Here is a 24456-nt window from a genome sequence, read left to right as displayed (position 1 = left end):
ATTTGCCACCAATGCTCCTTATAGGACACATCACTGCACTCTATAAACTGCTCATCTCTGTGCAACCCGTCGCAAAACCCACTGGTTGATGCTTATTTATAAAACCCTCTTAGGCCTCACTCCCCCCTATCTGAGATACCTACTGCAGCACTCATCCTCCAAGGTCCCCAAAGCACACACATCCCTGGGTCGCTCCTTTTTTAATGCCATTTAGCAGACGCTTTTATCCAAAGCGATTTACAGTCATATGCGCATACATTTTAACGTATGGGTGGTCCCGGGTATCGAACCCACTACCCTGGCGTTACAAGCGCCATGCTCTACCAATTGAGCTACAGAGGACCACCACTTTTCAGTTCTCTGCAGCTAGCGACTGGAACGAGCTGCATAAAAACACTCAAACTGGACAGTTTTATCTCCATCCAGACTCAATCATGGACACTCTTACCGACAGTTGTGGCTGCTTCGCGTGATATATTGTTTCTACCTTCTTGCGGTTGTCTGTGCCCAATAATGTTTGTGCCATGTGTTGCTGCTATGCTATGTTGTCTTAGGTCTCTCTTTATGTAGTGTTGTCGCAATGTGTGTTTTGTCCTATATTTTTAAATCCCAGCCCCCATCCCCGCAGGACACTTTGGTAGGCAGTCATTGTAAATAAGTTCTTAACTGACTTGCCTAGTTAAATAAATATAGTTTGCTTACTTTGTGTCCTTGTTTATCTCGTGTTTTTGTTCTACCTTATTTTTAGTATTACATTGTTATTGATGACTGCATTGTTGGTTTTAGAGCTAGCAAGAAAGGCTTTTCACTGTATTTGTGTGACATTAAAACATGAAACACTAGTAAGGAAGGACAAGTCAGGAAGGACAGTTTAGGGTGTATGACCAAATCAGGTCAGACAACTGTCAATTACATAAATATAGAAAACAAAAGCACTGAAACATGATCACACACCAAACATTTTTGTTTACCAAGAAAGTTTATTCATGACCAACGAAGCCAAAAGGGTTAGCGTTTTCCTCCAACGCGAGGTGCATTGACCTTCATTTGCTTTGCCACCTTGGGTTTGGGTGCAGCCTTGGCAGGGGCCTACAGAGGGAGACAAAGTACAGATAGATTAGACAAAATACAAACTAAACCACCATTGGAATCCAATTAAATCAATCACATTTTATTTATAAAGCCCTTTTTACATCAGCAGATGTCACAAAGTGCTATACAGAAACCCTGCCTAAAACTTCAAACAGCAGGCAATGCAGATGAAGCACAGTGGCTAAGAAAAACACCCTTGAAAGGCAGAAACCTAGAGAGGAACCAGGCTCTGAGGGGTGGCCAGTCCCCTTCTGGCTGTGCCAGGTGGAGATTATAACAGTAAATGGCCATTAAGGCCAGATTTTTCTCCAAGATGTTCAAACGTTCATAGATGACCAGCAGGGTCAAATAATAATCACAGTGGTTGTAGAGGTTGCAACAGGTCAGTACATCAGGAGTAAATGTCACTTGGCTTTTCATAGCCGGGCATTTAGAGGTAGAAATAGCAGGTGTGGTAGAGAGAGAGTTGAAAACAGCAGGTCTGGGACAAGGTAGCAAGTCCGGTGAACAGGTCATGGTTCCTTAGCCGCAGGCAGAAGAGTGGAAACTGGAGCAGCAGCATGACCAGGTGGACTGGGGACAGCAAGGAGTCATCAGGCCAGGTAGTCCTGAGGCATGGTCCTAGGGCTCAGGTCCTCCGGGATGGGAGGGAGAGGACCTGAGTGCTAGGGTTATGCAGTTCATCACAGCTCTTGATAAACTACTTGGTACCGTTAGAATTCCAAGCATAAATTAAAACCATGGGTGCCATTTATGGCAGAGCCTCAGTAATACGAGGTGGCCAAGAGCAGCAATGTGAACCAAAGATATTGCAAAGAGCGATGCAAGAGGATGCAATTGAGAGTGCCTAAAGAGCCATTTCCCCTTCCCTCTTCTGCAACGTGACAACTGAAAAGAATGTGCAGCATCTTGCTACACGCTCTGTTGCAGAAGTCGACCCAATACTGCCAATTTTTACTTCGTAAGCCTGAGTGTACCTTTAAAGGGGCAATGAGCAGTTGAAACAACGCTTACTCCCCTGCCCATTTCAGTAAAAAGCTGAGGGATGGGGCTGAAGAAATGCAACTCAATACACAGAGCTATGGATGCAAGGACTGACCATCCATGACATTACAATTATAGTTAACCATGTTGAGGCTATATATTGTTTTACATATACTTTGTTTACAAACATTGGAGTATAATGTATTATTTTGTGTTCTTATTAGGAACGACAGTTAAACTAAGCTCATGAGACATAAGTGATATTCTTTAAGAAACAATGAGAACATTTCAATTATAAATCCAGAAATGTATGTAGCAACTGCTGATTGTCCCTTTAATGTAGAAATCTGCATTTTTCACAGATAAATGGAAAAAGGGGAACCTTGCTGCGTTTTATAAACGCAGGTCATAAAGGTTTCTTGCTTTCTGACCGGCTTCTGACCAATCAGATTCACACAGTCATAAATTATATATATGGACATGGCTATATTAATCTTACCTTAGCACCAGCGGCAGAGGGCTTCTTGGTTGTCTGCTTTGCCTTCTTGGCCTCCTTGGCAGCTCTGGAGACAAGAACTATATAAATTAGGCCCATTCCACACATGCAAAACAACAAGACACAGGAGTCCAGACTGCAGAAATAACACCTCAAGTGATGAGTGAAAAAGACTAATGATCCATTTTATTCGTGAATAAAACCCAAGACTGACAATTCACCTTTCCATCTTAAACAGCATCACAGGGTGAACAGCTACATGTGCTTCACATGTAGAACTTTGACAGAAACGTATTTGTTTAACACTACACAATAACAATGCCCCACAGCAGTACACAGTTCACTTATTTGGCACCAACATGCCAGCCACTGCCATTTTACATCTAAAGCAAAGTTTCTGGTCAAGCATGGTTCTGGTGGGGTTGAGTCGGGCCCTTACCTGATAGCCTGCTCACGCTGGGCCTTGCGGACCTCGGGCTTCTGGTTCCTCTTGGCCATGATCTCAGCCAGGGAGGCGCCGGTGATGGCCCTCTGGAACTTCACGGCACGGCGTGTGCGCTTCTTCGTCACCTCTTCCTGTTAGCACAGGAAATGGACAACATGCAGTCAGCAACATCATGGCCACATTCAGGATCAGGTATGGGCAATTTGGTAGTGTTGATGAGTGTTAAGATATCAATAGGCACAACATAGGAGAAAACACAGAAATGTAAGTGTCACTCGTGTAGATTAACCAGTCCTATAAGAATGTTCCTTGACAGTACCGTTTTGTGCAAAATGAACAGTAACAATCACACAGATGTATTCACATTACTGCAAACCCCTAACATCTTTCTCACATATAAGGTTTGTAGGAGAGTATGGAGGCTGACCAGTGGTAAGGAGTCAGAGACTTCACAGAGCCAGTACTATGATCTCCAGTGGCTCTATGGCCGCAGGTGTGTGGAGTGAGCACTGCCGAAAAGCTGTAAAACACAGCCTGGCGACAGTACATAACGCAGATTGCAACCACGCACACCGTCACACCCTCAGCCAAAAACAAAGGCACACCATGTCAGAACTAAGGTTGTATAATTGTGATTCAAAAGGTAACCACACTAGCCACTGCTTCTATGCGCTTGGGGGGGAAATGATTGACAATAACGAGCCAGGTACTTACAGACTGGCCCTTCTTGTGTTTGCGCCTGTAGAGCACAGTCCAGTTGATCTGTCTGGGGTTCCTCTTGGCCAGGAAGGCTGATTCACACTTTGCATTCAGGAACTGGAAAACCTGGTGGTGTTAAACTACACATTAGTGAGGTGAAGCATATTTTGCAACGTTGACATGTACATGTCTAGCTAGTTGTAACGTTATACCTGACGTGGATAACGCCGGATTTGCACGCTAACGTTAGCTAGCTAGCTGAAAACATAGCATAGTCAGTGTCCACGGGACAGGCCAAGAACAGAGTACAAACACTCCATGAACAGTTCTACTGTAACAATTTCAACACAATGTCGGCCACGGCTAATTGCGATCAACCGTGAGAAACCAAACACTACTAAATGGCATTAGAGGAAGTTAGAGTTGCCATATCCCCGTACCTTTCCGTCTATCCTGGCGTATCGGACGCCATGGCCGGGGTATATTTTGTACCCGCTGAAACTGCACAGCTCGACCCTGTAGCGGATTAAGATAAATCATGAATAGAAGATCAACGTGTATTTGTTTTTAATAGTACATTTTTATTGGTAAAAGTGTTAATTTAAACATTTGATGGCAATAGATATTATTCCGTAAACTCACTTCATGATTGCTGAGGGGGACACAAAACCGGAAAGAAAGATAGCGGAAACGGAAACGACGTTATAGGTAAGATTTCTTTATTTTATTTATTTTTTTATCCACGGATTTTTATCTACACAGCATGTCTTTTTTTCATTACATCCAGTCAGGATCAGTATTTTGATTTTCAAATATGAATTTTGTTCATAAAAAAGTATTTGACCAATCAGCAACTAGATCGGTTGCTTGGCGTTGACACAAGCGGGAAGTATGGCGATGATAGCAAGTCAAGCCAAAGGACCCGATCAACAAATTGAACAAAATAAAGGTATTTTAAAATTGTATAGATATGTTTGATCACGTTGAAAATACTATCATGCTTTCTGTTGTTTCATATTGGGATTGCTATCAAGTGTACATCTTGAGATCTCTTTCCCACCGGATCATCAACAGTGTCGCTCTGCACTGCAGTAAAGCTTATTGTAGTTTTTTTTTAAGCCAAGCATAGTGGTCCTTTAATGACAAACGGACATTTTTGAACTACATATCCCGGTCAATTCTTAGCCTTCTTTCTGTTGTACTCGCCGGAGGTCTCTGACAAGACAGTTGTGCTTTGGCAAGCAGGCTAGCGTAGCGAGATTGGTGCAGCCTCGTATATTTTGCGCGAAATGGGAGTATCAGATTTGACATTTGACACAACTGGTGAGTGCATGACAGCTCCCTTCGTGTGATGTTCGACTTTGTAGGGCAACGATTTTGTGAACATACGTATGTTTCAATGATTGGTTCTGTCCTACGTTTGCTAGTTGGAACTACTGACTGTAACTAGCTACCCATCCTGTTATCATCTGATAGTCCAGAGTCAAGCGTAGAGGACTGGATTGTTTTCAGTAGAGCTATGCTGTATTGCAAATGTGAAATTGTTTTCACTGTCTGACCAAGAATCCAAATTCCATGCTGGATTTTCACACCCAGCATGTCTTTATGTACAATCCCACTGCTATATCAGCTATTCAATCAACCGAGTGAAGGTGAATGAATCATCATCCTTCAGACTAATAGTCAGCCCAGTATGAATAAACTGTATGATAGTGATCAACAGCAGTTCTCCAAGATGGCTTCCATGTTTCAGTTGGATCCTTCTCTGTATCTTGCTTGAGGCTGTGTCTACAGTATGTACATAGTAGATTTATAAGCCTCCCTAGTTGCCGTTGTCCTCCTCTGAATGGCTCATATTGGTTCTATGTATTGTTCGTGTTCATGGTGATACTACCAACATGTGCATAATAGATTTTACATCCATCCACTCCCATGTTTTTATGTTTCTCTCTGTTTCCCCTTTAGGTCCAGTGGTGGACCTGTCAGCCCAGGGTCTGCAGAAGCTGGAGCCCAGTTTCACCTGCTCTGATGAAACACACACACTCATCCTGGACCGGAACCACATCATGAAACTGGACCATCTGGAGAGGAGCCCAGGCCTCCAACAGGTAGACTCCCTCTTACTGGGTCTCAGTGGTGTGACTACATTTGCCTTTCCATCCAAGCACATTTGATGGAATCAGGTCAACTTAATTGTTGAACATTGTGGAATTCCTCAGATCATTTGTAAATGGGCGTTTACTAGTTGTTGCAAACTTGCAATGCACCACATTGGGTTGGATTAGTTCCCTCTATATTGTCTTGCTGTCTCATTCTGCCTCTCTCTTTCCTGTGTTCTGTGCTGGGCAGCTATCAGTTGCTGGTAACCGCCTGGTGCGGATGATGGGTGTGTGTCGTCTAACCGAGCTGAGAGTTCTGAACCTGCCCAATAACAGTATTGGCTATATTGAAGGTCTGAGAGACCTGCCACACCTGGAGTGGCTCAACCTGTCAGGCAACAACATCAAGGTGAGGGGAAGAAAGTGGACAATGTACTCCCTCTATAATGTGTACATTTTGGCTCCTGATCATGAAATTTTGATATCCACTTTTCATTCAGGTCATTGAGCAGCTCAACAACTGTGTGGCTCTCCAACACTTGGACCTGTCTGAAAACAACATCTCCAACATTGGTGATCTTACCAAGCTGTTATCCTTAAAGGTGAGAACAGGTCTTGCCTCGTGACTTTTCAGAGTTATGGGGATGCAGATAGAATTCAGGAGCATTAAGCAGGACAGTTTCTCCATGGTGTTGATTGACAGGCTGCTATTTATCTTGCAGACCCTTCTCCTTCATGGTAACAGCATTACGACGCTGCGGACTGTCCCCACTCATTTGCCCCCCCATCTGTCTATCCTCTCCCTGGCAGAGAATGAGATCAGAGACCTCAACGAGGTAAAGACCCCGCCTTTTTGTCCCTTTGCACTCTCTAATTTCTCTCTTTACTCTCATTTTGTCTTTGTACTCTCACTTGCTCTGCTTTTAACAACAATCTCTTTCCTACTTCTCTCTCAACTGCTCTGCTTTTAACAACAATCTCTCTCCTACTTCTCTCTCACCTGCTCTGCTTTTAACAACAATCTCTCTCCTACTTCTCTCTCACCTGCTCTGCTTTTAACAACAATCTCTCTCCTACTTCTCTCTCACCTGCTCTGCTTTTAACAACAATCTCTCTCCTACTTCTCTCTCACCTGCTCTGCTTTTAACAACAATATATCTCCTACTTCTCTGTCACCTGCTCTGCTTTTAACAACAATCTCTCTCCTACTTCTCTCTCATCTGCTCTGCTTTTAACAACTCTCTTTCCTACGTCTCTCTCACCTGCTCTGCTTTTAACAACAATTTCTCTCCTACTTCTCTCTCACCTGCTCTGCTTTTAACAACCATTTCTCTCCTACTTCTCTCTCACCTGCTCTGCTTTTAACAACAATCTCTCTCCTACTTCTCTGTCACCTGCTCTGCTTTTAACAACAATCTCTCTCCTACTTCTCTCTCACCTGCTCTGCTTTTAACAACAATCTCTCTCCTACTTCTCTGTCACCTGCTTGTCTCTATTTCTTTCTCTCTCTCCCTGCCTCCCACAGGTCTCCTACCTGGCACCCCTCCATGACCTGGAACAGCTCTCCATTATGAGTAACCCCTGCATCATGGCAACCCCCTCGTTGCCCGGATACGACTACCGGCCGTACATCATGAGCTGGTGCCTGAACCTGAAGATCCTGGACGGATACTTGGTGTCACAGAAAGAAGGGTGAGACCAGGTCCACAACTCCAGTGAAGTAAAAAATGCTAACTATGCAGGGGAAGGAGGGTAGCATTGATTGACATTAAGGTTTGCCATATTGCCCGGTGAAAGTGATCTGAGCAGTCGCGCATGTTGAGCCAGCTCTGAGGTTGCCCCATTGGGCAGGTGATTTTATTTGACTGGTAACAAACAAAATGCAAAGAATTCCAGTAGTCTGGCCTTTCTGTTTCCTCCCTTGTGTGTAGGTGAAAATAGCTTGTTACATTTTCGGGCAAGTGATCATAATCTTCAGGCAACCAAAATCTACTCCTGACTTGCCCAAATGGCGAGTGCCTTTCAGACCATAATGTAAATCCCTGGGTAGAGAAATGGACTGGTGACTGTAAGGTTGCCGTGTCGTACTATGCAGTTATACCATCGAAGTGATCATATACCATCGATGTGGTCCTCTGTAGCTCAGCTGGTAGAGCACGGCGCTTGTAACGCCAAGGTAGTGGGTTCGATCCCCGGGACCACCCATACACAAAAATGTATGCACGCATGACTGTAAGTCGCTTTGGATAAAAGCGTCTGCTAAATGGCATATTATTATTATTATTACTCAATACTATCATTGCTGGTCAATAATGTCTATATTGTCTGCGATCTCAGGTTGAAGGCGGAGTGGCTGTACAGCCAGGGCAAAGGTCGCTCGTACCGGCCAGGTCAGCACGTGCAGCTGGTCCAGTACCTCGCCACCGTGTGCCCTTTGACCTCCACGCCAGCCCTGGAGACGGCCGAGGATGCCAAGCTGGAGAAGATCCTCAGCAAGCAGAGGTAGGAGAATACATTCACAACTGTCAGAGGTAGGAGAATACATTCACAACTGTCAGAGGGAGGATAATACATTCACAACTGGCAGAGGGAGGAGAATACATTCACAACTGGCAGAGGGAGGAGAATACATTCACAACTGGCAGAGGGAGGAGAATACATTCACAACTGTCAGAGGGAGGAGAATACATTCACAACTGTCAGAGGGAGGAGAATACATTCACAACTGTCAGAGGGAGGAGAATACATTCACAACTGGGCTGTGATGCCAACAGCTGTTTGATGAGGTCAGCTATCACACTGGCAGTGGATGTGTTCTCCTCCCTGTGATCGCTCTAGCTATAAATCCAACCCCCATTGTTACAATCCAGCTGACACTAAAATGGATCAAGCAGTCTTTTCTGCTTAGTTTTGGTAATTTAACCGCAATGTATATTTTAAGCAGATGAGAAATATTAAGCAGATTGGACACAGCTTGCACAATCATTGAAATTACTGTTTTTATTGGGATCCTCTCTCCTTTGAATCCCATTACTTAACCAGGGGTCCTGTATATATCTCCAGGCTCCACCAGAGGCAGCTCCAGCAGCAGACCCAAGGGGGTTCCCCCAGCCCTCCCCGCCCCAGCCCTCCCCGCCCCACCCAGCTGGATGTGGAGACTCACAGCCCCTGCCATGTGCTCCCACTAGGGGAAGCCAGAGAGGCAGACAGAGCCACGACACCTGTGACTGGCCCACCAGCCAGACAGACAGGTAGCAGATAATGAACTCTACCTGTTTTGTGTTTTTTTTGTTTCTGTAACGCCCATAAATCCCAGTGTGTGTCTGGTGTGTAAATCTCCTCTTTTCCTCTCTTCTGTGTGTGTGCATTTGTCCAGAGCCCGTGACCCTGCAGGTAAACACCTGGCTGGGCTGCGACCCCTCCCAGGCGGGCGCACCTCCTCTCCGTGGCCCCAGGGGTACGGAGGAGCGCCTTTACCTGGAGGACGTCCAGAGCCAGACGGACGAAGATAAAATCACCGGCAGCCTGCTCTCCTCTGAGTCCACCTTTCTACCTGTCACCTCTGACCCCGCCCGCTCCGACAGTGAGGACGAAACTGAGACGTTTGAGCCTGACTCGCTGGCACCTGAACACCCCATCCGTCCCAAAAAGACCCCTCCTGAAAAGACCCAACACGCACCCTTGGAAAGAGAGAGGGAGAGGGAGAGAGAGTGGGAGGAGGATAGAGAGAAGGAGGAGGAGGCAAAGGGAGAAAGGGTATCGGCTGACAGCCACCTCACCTGTACCTTAACCTCAACCGCCAGTCCACCTGTGACGGCAGGTGACCAATCACAGACCAATGACAGCGCTCCGCTCCAGGGAGCGTACTCAAACTGCAGCGCTGCAGAGGTGAGGGTGGGATCTAAGCAGGAAGAGGAAGCGGTGGTGAGATGTGATAGGCTGGGCCGCTGTGAGTCGGACAGGGCAGCCGTCAGGATCCAGGCATGGTGGAGGGGAATGTGGGCTCGGCGTAGCCACCCTCTGGCCAAAGAGGTGCGGTGTGAGATCCGCCTGCGCAGGATGCAGGAGCACATAGTCTTCCTGTCTGGAGAGTTGGAGAGGTACGGAAGAGACCCCAATCAATCCAAGGGCTGCTTTTCGATTCTCTGCCCTTCTCCAGAAGTGTGCACTTGTTCTCTCCCCCTCATGCATTTTAAAGCATTTGATTGGTGCATACATGGCTGGAGGGAGTTTTCACAATATTCCTCACACCAGTCCTTTCCTTTTAAATACATGAGGGGGCGTGTATAATAATATAATAATATGCCATTTAGCAGACGCTTTTATCCAAAGCGACTTACAGTCATGCGTGCATACATTTTTGTGTATGGGTGGTCCCGGGGATCGAACCCACTACCTTGGCGTTACAAGCGCCGTGCTCTACCAGCTGAGCTACAGAGGACCAGTGTACGAGTGCACACTTCTCGAGAAGGGTAGAGAATTGGAATGTAGACACGGACTACCGCATCAGTGTTCTCCAGTCCTGGGGTTCTCCAGTCCTGTGGTGCTCCAGTCTTGGGGTTCTCCAGTCCTGGGGTTCTCCAGTCTTGGGGTTCTCCAGTCCTGGGGTTCTCCAGTCCTGGGGTTCTCCAGTCTTGGGGTTCTCCAGTCCTGGGGTTCTCCAGTCTTGGGGTTCTCCAGTCCTGGGGTTCTCCAGTCCTGGGGTTCTCCAGTCTTGGGGTTCTCCAGTCCTGGGGTTCTCCAGTCCTGGGGTTCTCCAGTCCTGGGGTTCTCCAGTCTTGGGGTTCTCCAGTCCTGGGGTTCTCCAGTCTTGGGGTTCTCCAGTCCTGGGGTTCTCCAGTCCTGGGGTTCTCCAGTCCTGGGGTTCTCCAGTCTTGGGGTTCTCCAGTCCTGGGGTTCTCCAGTCTTGGGGTTCTCCAGTCCTGGGGTTCTCCAGTCTTGGGGTTCTCCAGTCTTGGGGTTCTCCAGTCTTGGGGTTCTCCAGTCTTGCTTGAGGCGGGAAGTAGGGGTGCTGCAGCACCCCCTGAAAAGTCGGAATAATAAGACATATTTATTTTGTATTTTTATTTTTGTATTTTTACAAAAGTATTGCACTGGGCCTCGTCCTGTATAAGCGGACCGGTATAGACATCTGTAGCGGCTATTTTCTGCGCCCCCCAAACATCTTCCCGCGGCTATGGCTTGTGGTATAAACAATGTCATATGCTCATGGTTGTTCATTACTATATCTGGATGTTGTTGACTAGAAGGCATGGTCACTAGGTGATTTGTTTATAGACTTGGTGGTAGGCTAGAGAAGTACGTTTCTTGAAGTGGAAGCTGCTGAGGGGAGGACGGACCATAATAATGGCTGGAATGGAGCAAATGGAATGGCATCAAACATATGGAAACATATGTAAACCATGATACCCTTCCACCTATTCCGCTCCAGCCATTACCATGAGCTATCCTCCCCAACCTCCTGTGATTTCTAGAGAAACTGGCAAACATATCTCCATACAAAACCATTGTCAGGAGAAAGAGCAGACATTTAGCCTTTTGTAAGCAGTGCACAAAGAGCCTTGTCTTTAGCCATGCTTCAGAAAATATACTGAACAAAAATACACTGCTCAAAAAAATAAAGGGAACACTAAAATAACACATCCTAGATCTGAATGAATGAAATAATCTTATTAAATACTTTTTTCTTTACATAGTTGAATGTGCTGACAACAAAATCACACAAAAATGATCAATGGAAATCAAATTTATCAACCCATGGAGGTCTGGATTTGGAGTCACCCTCAAAATTAAAGTGGAAAACCACACTACAGGCTGATCCAACTTTGATGTAATGTCCTTAAAACAAGTCAAAATGAGGCTCAGTAGTGTGTGTGGCCTCCACGTGCCTGTATGACCTCCCTACAACGTCTGGGCATGCTCCTGATGAGGTGGCGGATGGTCTCCTGAGGGATCTCCTCCCAGACCTGGACTAAAGCATCCGCCAACTCCTGGACAGTCTGTGGTGCAACGTGGCGTTGGTGGATGGAGCGAGACATGATGTCCCAGATGTGCTCAATTGGATTCAGGTCTGGGGAACGGGCGGGCCAGTCCATAGCATCAATGCCTTCCTCTTGCAGGAACTGCTGACACACTCCAGCCACATGAGGTCTAGCATTGTCTTGCATTAGGAGGAACCCAGGGCCAACCGCACCAGCATATGGTCTCACAAGGGGTCTGAGGATCTCATCTCGGTACCTAATGGCAGTTAGGCTACCTCTGGCGAGCACATGGAGGGCTGTGCGGCCCCCCAAAGAAATGCCACCCCACACCATGACTGACCCATCGCCAAACCGGTCATGCTGGAGGATGTTGCAGGCAGCAGAACGTTCTCCACATCGTCTCCAGACTCTGTCACGTCTGTCACATGTGCTCAGTGTGAACCTGCTTTCATCTGTGAAGAGCACAGGGCGCCAGTGGCGAATTTGCCAATCTTGGTGTTCTCTGGCAAATGCCAAACGTCCTGCACGGTGTTGGGCTGTAAGCACAACCCCCACCTGTGGACGTCGGGCCCTCATACCACCCTCATGGAGTCTGTTTCTGACCGTTTGAGCAGACACATGCACATTTGTGGCCTGCTGGAGGTCATTTTGCAGGGCTCTGGCAGTGCTCCTCCTGCTCCTCCTTGCACAAAGGCGGAGGTAGCGGTCCTGCTGCTGGGTTGTTGCCCTCCTACGGCCTCCTCCACGTCTCCTGATGTACTGGCCTGTCTCCTGGTAGCGCCTCCATGCTCTGGACACTACGCTGACAGACACAGCAAACCTTCTTGCCACAGCTCGCATTGATGTGCCATCCTGGATGAGCTGCACTACCTGAGCCACTTGTGTGGGTTGTAGACTCCGTCTCATGCTACCACTAGAGTGAAAGCACCGCCAGCATTCAAAAGTGACCAAAACATCAGCCAGGAAGCATAGGAACTGAGAAGTGGTCTGTGGTCACCACCTGCAAAACCAGTCCTTTATTGGGGGTGTCTTGCTAATCACCTGTTGTCTATTCCATTTGCACAACAGCATGTGACATTTATTGTCAATCAGTGTTGCTTCCTAAGTGGACAGTTTGATTTCACAGAAGTGTGATTGACTTGGAGTTACATTGTGTTGTTTAAGTGTTCCCTTTATTTTTTTGAGCAGTGTATAAACGCAACATGTAAAGTGTTGGTCCCATGTTTCATGAGCTGAAATAAAAGATCCCAGAAATTTTCCAGACCCACAAAAAGCGAATTTCGCTCAAATGTTGTGCCCAAATTTGTTTACTTCCCTGTTAGTGAGCGTTTCTCCTTTACCTCCTTCACAACAGTTTTAAGCTGTGCTAACATAATTGCAAAAGGGTTTTATAATGATAAACTTGGATTAGCAAACACAACGCGATGGTTGCTGATAATGGGCCTCTGTACGCCTATTCCATTACAAATCAGCCATTTCCAGCTACAATAGCCATTTACAACATTAACAATGTCTACACTGTATTTCTGATCAATTTGATGTTATTTTAATGGACAAAATATATATATATATATATATATATCGAAAACAAGGAAATTTCTAAGTGACCCCAAACTTTTGAACAGTAGTGTATATCAGGCAAATGAATATGTAAAGTACTTCCAACGAATACTTTGTTGTTTGTGTACAGGGTGCATCAGCAGCATGACGAGGAGAGGTTACAGAGACTGGTACAGGAGGAGGCTGTGAACTTTCTATGGAGGCAGGTCAGTAATACAGTAATACACAATGGACTGACTATGGAAACTATGTAAACATAAATGGTACCGTAGATCTGTCACGATACAACGGGATGCGTGTTGGACAAATGAACTTGCAAAGACAGAGGAGCTCTTCATCTCTTCTCACACGTATGGATGGAACCAGAACTTAATCAAGCATCTGACCAATTACTCAAGACTTCAGTTCTGGGTTAACTGAGATTAGTGATAAACAAGGTAATGTATCAACCATATTTAGATTAATGCACACACAACCTTTCTCACTCTTCTCCCCATCTCTCTGCAGCTTCAGTCCATGCAGCAGTGGCAACGTTCTGTAGAGGGGCAGCTGGCCAGCTTGACTCAGGCTGGGTCATCTCCTGCTCCAGCCCTGACCCCCGGGCTCTGTGACCCTCCAGCTCTTCGGCTCCCCCTGCATGTTGCCTTCAGCACTGCAGACCCGGCCTGCACAGACCTCTCCTTTCTGGACTCGGGCTTCCAGTTCACAGGTGAACAGCAGGCGGGGCAGGAAGACTCCTTCCTGAGCTGTGGGACGGGCGACTCTCTGGAGACTGTGCGGGCGCTGGCCGTGGAGGGGTCCCTGGCTCCTGGTGGTGGGGGGGACAGTCAGGACTGCAGTCTTCTGGAGCAGTACCTGTCCTCTGTGCAACAGAGAGAGGCGGAGGAGGGGGGTGCCAGCGACAGAACAGGCACACCACAGCCCCCCTCACCCCTCTCACCGGCTGAAATGGAACAGCCTGACTCCAACACTCAGAACTCCGCCCAGAGCGAAGACGCAAAGCAGCATCACACACTGGGAGGTCTAATCTGAAGTGCCTGTCCCTCTCCTGGTCTTCTGGGATTGGCTAAGAGACTGCCCATAAAATCAGTCCACCTGTGCTGATGAATGTTATTGATGGCTCTAACAGCTCCTCTAAGAATTGACTGACTACCATCCATGTAATGATATGTAGTGGTATATGGACTCAAGGATGTGGATATGTTTGTATAGCCCGGATGCTTTTTCTCCCTTTTAATTCTCTTGTACTGCTGCTAGCCCGGAGACCTGACTGTTCCTGCATTCAACAACGCTACGTTGTTCATTGTCATGATCTGTCAGTCAATTTGGCTAATGCTTGCTTCACTTACATTGGGGCGACGCGGGAACGGCAGCTCCCGACACCCCTGGTTTTTCCCCACACGCCGACACGCAATTTATATTGCTGCGATTAATGGTCATCCGCAGTGTGTCCCGATGTTAAGTGGTAGCACGTCGGAAGACAAGATTCTCCAGGAGTATCAGATAGAACTACAATTCACATATAAGTGACGTTACCTTTAAGTAGAAACAGATTGGCTAGACAGTTCAGGCTAGACAGCTCAGCTCCAAATGTAATTCCAATTTCTCCTGTATTTAAATGCCTCAATCTATCCTTGTATTCCTGCAGGTGAGTGAGAGGGGACCAGGTCTGGACTAGATATTTGGAGTGAATGTAAATATCACAGCTTGCTGAGGTGGTAGTTTAGTTGCTAAGAATGGTTTGTACTAGACACTGAAATGTATCTCCAGGCCAAATGCAAATTGTAAAAATAAAAAAATCTGGTGCTTTGTGTACACAATAAAATGTTTTCTTTAACATTGGTTCGTTAAATTAAGTATGGCCTTTCCCTAAACTACAGTGCCTTCAGAAAGTATTCATACCCCTTGACTTATTCCACATTTTATTGTTACAGCCTAAATTCTAAATTGACTCAATGTTGTTTTTCTCACCCATCTACACACAATAACCCATAATGACGAAGTGAAAACATGTTTGTAGAATTATTTTGCAAATGTATTGAAAATGAAATACAGAAATATCTCATTTACAGTGGTGTAAAGTACTTAAGTAGTTTTTTTCAGATATCTGTACTTTACTATTTATAATTTTGCCAACTTTTACTTCACTACATTCCTAAAGAAAATAATGTACTTTTTACTCCATACACTTTCCCTGACACCCAAAAGTATTTGTTACATTTTGACAGGAAAATGGTCAAATTCACACACTTACCAAGAGAACATCCCTGGTCATCCGTACTGCCTCTGATCTGGCGGACTCACTAAACACATGCTTTGTTTGTAAATGATGTCTAAGTGTTGGAGTGTGCCCCTGGCTATCCGTCAATGGTTTGCTAAATATAAGGAATTTGAAATTGATTTTACTTTTACTTTTGATACTTAAGTACATTTTAGCAATTCCATTTACTTTTGATACTTAAGTATATTTAAAACCAAATACTTTTAGACTTTTACTCAAGTAATATTTTACTGGGTGACTCACTTTTACATGTGTTGGATTTGCCCCAAACATAACGCTTTGTATTCAGGACATAAAGTGAATTGCTTTGCCACATTTTTTTCAGTATTACTTTAGTGCCTTGTTGCAAACAGGATGCATGTTTTGGAGTATTTTTATTCTGTACAAGCTTCCTTCTTTTCACTGTGTCATTTAGGTTAGTAATGTTGTTGATCCATCCTCAGTTTTCTCCTATCACATTCCTTAAACTTTGTAACTGTTTTAAAGTCACCATTGGCCTCATGGTGAAATTCCTTCCTCTCTGGCAACAGAGTTAGGAAGGACGCCTGTATCTTTGTAGTGAATGGGTGAATTGATACACCATCTAAAGCAGGGGTGGGCAAACCTTTTGGCTCAAGGGCCACATTGAGTTTTTGAAACCAAATGAAGGGCCACATACTATATGTGTGACAAAACATGTGAAGCCTTTATTCATTTTCACATTGACACACTACTAGTGTACTGTAGGTGTACATATGCCTGCAGAACAATTCTACCCTTGTACCATCTCTACCCTTGTTTTTTCATTTTTCTAAACAAATTCACAAAATGGATATAATGTATAACATCACAGACACAGTCAAACACACACACAGATCCTGCATTTCTACTCTTGTAAAGTACAATCAAACTTAGTCACAATATGCAAACTTAAAAATAGATATATATTATATGACTGGAGACATGCAAAATGTAACTGCAGATGTGTAAAAAAAACTATTCTAAAATGTTTGTGAAACATATGGTAAGAACATCCATTTAATTTGGAATGGTCTGTTTTTGAAAGCATATTAAGGAACAATTCTCGTCTCCATTGTGAGCCATATTTACAGTTATCCAATCACCTCAGCCCAAATCTGACTGATTAGTTATTACCTGTATCCAAGTGCATTGCTGGATAATTCTCACTGCATAACCATCACCATGAAAAAGCATAATCCTTGCCTTCCCCAGTCATGGTTATTAATGTGAACAATGGGTCTGGTCACCTGTCTTGGCAAGGGCATCAAAGTCTGGTGTCGATGTGCAACTGTACGTCTCAGTGCGGGACTGCGATGTGGGCGCGTTCAGTGCGGGCAGTGTCGGAAAATGAGCGAGAGACCAGCTGCTCATTTGTCTGGAGAACAACATAAGTTTGGCCTTGAATGCTTTCACGGCCAAAGTTCATGCACAAAAACACAATTTCCCTGCAATTTCACATTTAGATCGTTTAGATGCCCCAATATGACCACACCGAAAGCAAAGTCGCCCAGCCAGTCTGTGTCTTTCAGCTCGGAGAAGTCGTCAGCTTTACCAACCGTATCATGGAACATACCTATCTCCCCTCTCAGTTCCCACACACCGCTAAATACTTTTCCCAAGCTAAGCCAGCACACATTTGAATGGTACAACAAGTCCTGGTGCTCTGCCTCTGTGTCATTGAGCAGCTGAATGAACTGACAATGGTTAAGGCCCCTTGCCCGTATTAAGTTGACAAGTTTTACAACCACTTTGACAACATTTTCCAGCTTTAACACACTTGTACACAGGGCTTCCTGATGAATAATACAGTGAAGAAATATCAATTCCTACGAGTTAGGGCTTTCTTCTTTTACTTTGTCTTGTAATTTTACTTGTTTTACATACTGGCCCCTTGTAGCTCAGTTGGTAGAGCATGGCGCTTGCAACGCTAGGGTTGTGGGTTCGATTCCCACGGGGTGCCGGTATGAGAAAAAAAAATGTATGCATTAAATGTAAGGTTGCTCTGGATAAGAGCGTCTGCTAAATGACTTAAATGTAATCTTTTCGGACAATGTTTTACCGGTTAGATTTGGTGATCCATCTGTTGTGACATTTGTCAGTTTGCTCCATGGTATATTCATTTTTTTCCAAGCAGGCAGACACCCTGTCATATAAGTCAGAGCCCCTGGTTGGGGCAAAGTCATCAAGCAATTGAAGTGGCTTTGATGACTGAGCGCATTCTGAATCTGACAACTAGGCCCAAATTCAGAGCGCACTGCCAGGCTACAGCGCCATCTATTGGAGGTTGTTTGTATATAATGGAATGAGTAAATTTAGGCCAAAAATCGTAACTGAAATATAATAATATTTATTACATTAAAAAAATGTCTCGCGGGCCGGATTGAAGTGCCCAGCGCGGGCCGTACTTTTTTTTACCCATCTACCAATAGGTGCCCTTCTTTGCGAAGCATTTGGAAAACCTCCCTGGTCTTTGTCGTTGAATCTGTTTGAAATTCACTACACAGCTGAGGGACCTTACAAGTAATTGTGTGGGGTACAGAGACGAGGTAGTCATTCAAAAATAATGTTAAACACTATTATTTAAAACAGAATGAGTCCATGCAAATTATGTGACTTGTTAAGCCCATTTTTACTCATGAACGTATTTAGGCTTGCCATAACAAAGGGGTTAAACAGTTATTGACTCAAGACATTTCAGCTTTTCATTTTGTATTAATGTATAAAAACATAATTCCACTTTAACATTATGGGGTATTGTGTGTTGGCCAGTGACACAAAATCTCAATATAATCCATTTTAAATTCAGGCTGTAACACAACAAAATGTGGAAAAAGTTAAGGGGTGTGAATACTTTCTGAAGGCACTGTATACCTAAACCTAACAAGCCTCGATCACACCGATGGTACAGTAAATGGCATCATCTGGATTTGTGTGCAACAAATGTTCAACATTCACCTTCTGCTACCAAAATCCCAACGTATGCACCACACAGAACGCACTGCAACTGCCTCTGCAACGCAATGCTGCAAGGCAAACGCAGCGTTCCATTGGAAATGAATGTACTTCTGAGTACCAAAATGCAAGACACTGTCGGTGTGATCGAGGCGTTAATCTAACCTTAACCCTAACCCTAATTTATTTCGACCCCTATGCCTACACAGGTTTTTGACCCTCCAACTTTGGTCATCTGACACTTCCTTGTCTGTCATGCTCACTTTATGCATCTGTGTTTATGTTCCGTCTCGCTTCCGCATTGTCTCCGTGCTGCTGTGCTGTTTGTTGCTACTTGGCTACCTGCCAAACTATTCACGTTTTACTTTAAATAAACGTTTAATCAATCTCTGTGTTCAACAAATTTAACAAATTTACCAACTTTTTAGTTTTGTCCTCACTCATCTTTTTTCGTTAAACTTTTTCACCCCGGACGTTTTATCCCGAGACAGAAGAGTCATTTTCCTGTGCGTTTTTGCTGCCAACTTTACTTTATTTTCCTTTTTTCCATCGCAACTTTTTTCCCTTATTCAACTTTTTCACTCCGGACGCTTTATCTGGACATGGTTCGTCAACATCTTCAACAGCCGAAGCTAAGTAGTAACATTAACATGATGTCTTCTAATTGCAGTCGCTGTACTCATAATATACAGGAGAACGATCGCCTTACGGCGAGAATAGCTGTGCTACAAGCCCAGCTTCAGACGCAATCGTTAGGCAAGGGTAATATCAGTGTAGGAAAGGAAGAAACAGCGTCTGTGCCACCAGTAAGTACAGATAGTAACGTTAGTATAAATCCCCCCGCACAGTCCCCGCAGCCGGACAACTTTCTCATGGCTTCTGGAGGGAAATACTGTTGGAATGCTCAACCGGTGTCGCTCATTCAGCCGACAGAAACTTTCAACCGGTTTTCCCCATTATGTAGCGAGTCGGAGTCTGAGTCTGAGTCTTCTCTTGTCTCTACTCCTCCCGTTACGGGGTCTGAGACGCCGAAGGCTCCCACCATTAGCTCTGACAAATTGAAAACCCTAGTCATTGGCGACTCCATTACCCACAGTATTAGACTTAAAACGAATCACCCAGCGATCATACACTGTTTACCAGGGGGCAGGGCTACCGACGTTAAGGCTAATCTAAAGATGGTGCTGGCTAAAGCTAAAACTGGCGAGTGTAGAGAGTATAGAGATATTGTTATCCACGTCGGCACCAACGATGTTAGGATGAAACAGTCAGAGGTCACCAAGTGCAACATAGCTTCAGCGTGTAAATCAGCTAGAAAGATGTGTCGGCATCGAGTAATTGTCTCTGGCCCCCTCCCAGTTAGGGGAAGTGACGAGCTCTACAGCAGAGTCTCAGCACTCAATCGCTGGTTGAAAACTGTTTTCTGCCCCTCCCAAAAGATAGAATTTGTGGATAATTGGCCCTCTTTCTGGGACTCACCCACAAACAGGATCAAGCCTGACCTGCTGAGGAGTGACGGACTCCATCCTAGCTGGAGGGGTGCTCTCCTCTTATCTACCAACATAGATAGGGCTCTAACTCCTCTAGCCCCACAGTGAAATAGGGTGCAGGCCAGGCAGCAGGCTGTTAGCCAACCTGCCAGCTTAGTGGAGTCTGCCAATAGCACAGTCAGTGTAGTCAGCTCAGCCATACCCATTGAGACTGTGTCTGTGCCTCGACCTAGGTTGGGCAAAACTAAACATGGCGGTGTTCACCCTAGCAATCTTATTAGGATAAAGACCTCCTCCATTCCTGCCATTATTGAAAGAGATCGTGATACCTCACATCTCAAAATAGGGTTACTTAATGTTAGATCCCTCACTTCAAAGGCAGTCATAGTCAATGAACTAATCACTGATCATAATCTTGATGTGATTGGCCTGACTGAAACATGGCTTAAGCCTGATGAATTTGCTGTGTTAAATGAGGCCTCACCTCCTGGTTACACTAGTGACCATATTCCCCGTGCATCCCGCAAAGGCGGAGGTGTTGCTAACATTTACGATAGCAAATTTCAATTTACAAAAAAAAAAATGGCGTTTTCATCTTTTGAGCTTCTAGTCATGAAATCTATGCAGCCTACTCAATCACTTTTTATAGCTACTGTTTACAGGCCTCCTGGGCCATATACAGCGTTCCTCTCTGAGTTTCCTGAATTCCTATCAGACCTTGTAGTCATAGCAGATCATATTCTAATTTTTGGTGATTTTAATATTCACATGGAGAAGTCCACAGACCCACTCCAAAAGTCTTTCGGAGCCATCATCAACTCAGTGGGTTTTGTCCAACATGTCTCTGGACCTACTCACTGCCACAGTCATACTCTGGACCTAGTTTTGTCCCATGGAATAAATGTTGTAGATCTTAATGTTTTTCCACAAAATCCTGGACTATCGGACCACCATTTTATTACGTTTGCAATCGCAACAAATAATCTGCTCAGACCCCAACCAAGGAGCATCAAAAGTCGTGCTATAAATTCTCAGACAACACAAAAATTCCTTGATGCCCTTCCAGACTCCTTCTGCCTACCCAAGGACGTCAGAGGACAAAAATCAGTTAACCACTTAACTGAGGAACTCAATTTAACCTTGCGCAATACCCTAGATGCAGTTGCACCCCTAAAAACGAAAAACATTTGTCATAAGAAACTAGCTCCCTGGTATACAGAAAATACCCGAGCTTTGAAGCAAGCTTCCAGGAAATTGGAACGGAAATGGCGCCACACCAAACTGGAAGTCTTCCGATTAGCTTGGAAAGACAGTACCGTGCAGTACCGAAGAGCCCTCACTGCTGCTCGATCATCCTACTTTTCCAACTTAATCGAGGAAAATAAGAACAATCCAAAATTTCTTTTTGATACTGTTGCAAAGCTAACTAAAAAGCAGCATTCCCCAAGAGAGGATGGCTTTCACTTCAGCAGTAATAAATTCATGAACTTCTTTGAGGAAAAGATCATGACCATTAGAAAGCAAATTACGGACTCCTCTTTGAATCTGCGTATTCCTCCAGGGCTTAGCTGTCCTGGATCTGCACAGCTCTGCGAGGGCCTGGGATCGGGAGAGACACTTAAGTGTTTTAGTACTATATCTCTTGACACAATGATGAAAATAATCATGGCCTCTAAACCTTCAAGCTGCATACTGGATCCTATTCCTACTAAACTGCTGAAGGAGCTGCTTCCTGTGCTTGGCCCTCCTATGTTGAACATAATAAACAGCTCTCTATCCACCGGATGTGTACCAAACTCACTAAAAGTGGCAGTGATAAAGCCTCTCTTGAAAAAGCCAAACCTTGACCCGGAAAATATAAAAAACTATCGGCCTATATCGAATCTTCCATTCCTCTCAAAAATTTTAGAAAAAGCTGTTGCGCAGCAACTCACTGCCTTTCTGAAGACAAACAATGTATACGAAATGCTTCAGTCTGGTTTTAGACCCCATCATAGCACTGAGACTGCACTTGTGAAGGTGGTAAATGACCTTTTAATGGCATCAGACCGAGGCTCTGCATCTGTCCTCGTGCTACTAGACCTTAGTGCTGCCTTTGACACCATCGATCACCACATTCTTTTGGAGAGACTGGAAACCCAAATTGGTCTACACGGACAAGTTCTGGCCTGGTTTAGATCTTACCTGTCGGAAAGATATCAGTTTGTCTCTGTGAATGGTCTGTCCTCTGACAAATCAAATGTACATTTCGGTGTTCCTCAAGGTTCCGTTTTAGGACCACTATTGTTTTCACTATATATTTTACCTCTTGGGGATGTTATTCGAAAACATAATGTTAACTTTCACTGCTATGCGGATGACACACAGCTGTACATTTCAATGAAACATGGTGAAGCCCCAAAATTGCCCTCGCTAGAAGCCTGTGTTTCAGACATAAGGAAGTGGATGGCTGAAAACTTTCTACTTTTAAACTCGGACAAAACAGAGATGCTTGTTCTAGGTCCCAAGAAACAAAGAGATCTTCTGTTAAATCTGACAATTCATCTTGATGGTTGTAAAGTCGTCTCAAATAAAACTGTGAAGGACCTCGGCGTTACTCTTGACCCTGATCTCTCTTTTGACGAACATATCAAGACTGTTTCAAGGACAGCTTTTTTCCATCTACGTAACATTGCAAAAATCAGAAATTTTCTGTCCAAAAATGATGCAGAAAAATTAATCCATGCATTTGTTACTTCTAGGTTAGACTACTGCAATGCTCTACTTTCCGGCTACCCGGATAAAGCACTAAATAAACTTCAGTTAGTGCTAAATACGGCTGCTAGAATCCTGACTAGAACCAAGAAATTTGATCATATTACTCCAGTGCTAGCTTCCCTACACTGGCTTCCTGTTAAGGCAAGGGCTGATTTCAAGGTTTTACTGTTAACCTATAAAGCGTTACATGGGCTTGCTCCTACCTATCTTTCCGAGTTGGTCCTGCCGTACATACCAATACGTACGCTACGGTCACAAGACGCAGGCCTCCTAATTGTCCCTAGAATTTCTAAGCAAACAGCGGGAGGCAGGGCTTTCTCCTATAGATCTCCATTTTTATGGAACAGTCTGCCTACCCATGTGAGAGACGCAGACTCGGTCTCAACCTTTAAGTCTTTACTGAAGACTTATCTCTTCAGTAGGTCATATGATTGAGTGTAGTCTGGCCCAGGAGTGTGAAGGTGAACGGAAAGGCTCTGGAGCAACGAACAGCCCTTGCTGTCTCTGCCAGGCCGGTTCCCCTCTCTCCACTGGGGTTCTCTGCCTCTAACCCTGTTACAGGGGCTGAGTCACTGGCTTGCTGGTGCTCTTTCATGCCGTCCCTAGGAGGGGTGCGTCACTTGAGTGGGTTGAGTTACTGACGTGATCTTCCTGTCTGGGTTGGCGCCCCCCCTTGGTTTGTGCTGTGGTGGAGACCTCTGTGGGCTATACTCGGCCTTGTCTCAGGATTGTAAGTTGGTGGTTGAGGATATCCCTCTAGTGGTGCGGGGGCTGTGCTTTGGCAGAGTGGGTGGGGTTATATCCTTCCTGTTTGGCCCTGTCCGGGGGTTTCTTCGGATGGGGCCACAGTGTCTCCGGACCGCTCCTGTCTCAGCCTCCAGTATTTATGCTGCAGTAGTTTATGTGTCGGGGGGCTGGGGTTAGTTGGTTATACCTGGAGTACTTCTCCTGTCTTATCCAGTGTCCTGTGTGAATTTAAGTATGCTCTCTCTAATTCTCTCGTTCTCTCTTTCTCTCTGAGAACCTGAGCCCTAGGACCATATGTCAGGACTACCGGGCATGATGACACCTTGCTGTCCCCAGTCCGCCTGGCCTTGCTGCTATTCCAGTTTCAACTGTTCTGCCTGCGGTTACGAAACCCCTACCTGTCCCAGACCTGCTGTTTTCAACTCTTAATGATCGGCTATGAAAAGCCAACTGAGAGACCTGAGCCCTAGGACCATACGTCGGGACTACCGGCCGTGGTGACTCCTTGCTGTCCCCAGTCCGCCTGGCCTTGCTGCTATTCCAGTTTCAACTGTTCTGCCTGCGGTTATGGAACCCCTACCTGTCCCAGACCTGCTGTTTTCAACTCTTAATGATCGGCTATGAAAAGCCAACTGAGATTTATTCCTGATTATTATTTGACCATGCTTGTCACTTATGAACATTTTTGAACATCTTGGCATGGTTCTGTTATAATCTCCACCCGGCACAGCCAGAAGAGGACTGGCCACCCCTCATAGCCTGGTTCCTCTCTAGGTTTCTTCCTAGGTTTTGGCCTTTCTAGGGAGTTTTTCCTAGCCACCGTGCTTCTACACCTGCATTACTAGCTGTTTGGGGTTTTAGGCTGGGTTTCTG

General features: G+C 45.2%; 2 protein-coding genes across 2 annotated transcripts; one reads left to right on the top strand and one right to left on the bottom strand.

Moving 5' to 3' along the window:
* Window positions 1-962: 962 nt before the first annotated feature.
* LOC311144031 (large ribosomal subunit protein eL24) lies at window positions 963-4396 on the bottom strand. Its single transcript, XM_084179960.1, has 6 exons — window positions 4359-4396; window positions 4157-4232; window positions 3732-3842; window positions 3012-3148; window positions 2576-2639; window positions 963-1089 (listed from the first exon to the last, which is right to left on the bottom strand). Exons 1-6 carry the CDS (start codon window positions 4361-4363, stop codon window positions 1009-1011), a joined length of 474 nt encoding a protein of 157 aa, XP_084036086.1. The 5' UTR covers window positions 4364-4396; the 3' UTR covers window positions 963-1008.
* A 540-nt stretch (window positions 4397-4936) lies between these two features.
* Window positions 4937-15198, top strand: LOC311144023 (centrosomal protein of 97 kDa-like). Its single transcript, XM_084179945.1, has 11 exons — window positions 4937-5039; window positions 5682-5824; window positions 6066-6224; window positions 6316-6417; window positions 6538-6651; window positions 7341-7507; window positions 8153-8317; window positions 8879-9066; window positions 9192-9915; window positions 13487-13562; window positions 13864-15198. Exons 1-11 carry the CDS (start codon window positions 5006-5008, stop codon window positions 14386-14388), a joined length of 2397 nt encoding a protein of 798 aa, XP_084036071.1. The 5' UTR covers window positions 4937-5005; the 3' UTR covers window positions 14389-15198.
* Window positions 15199-24456: the final 9258 nt, after the last annotated feature.

The sequence above is a fragment of the Coregonus lavaretus genome (assembly GCF_964263955.1).
Source record: "Coregonus lavaretus genome assembly, chromosome: 16".
Lineage (NCBI taxonomy): Eukaryota > Metazoa > Chordata > Actinopteri > Salmoniformes > Salmonidae > Coregonus > Coregonus lavaretus.
This window is presented reverse-complemented; position numbering and strand designations above follow the sequence as displayed.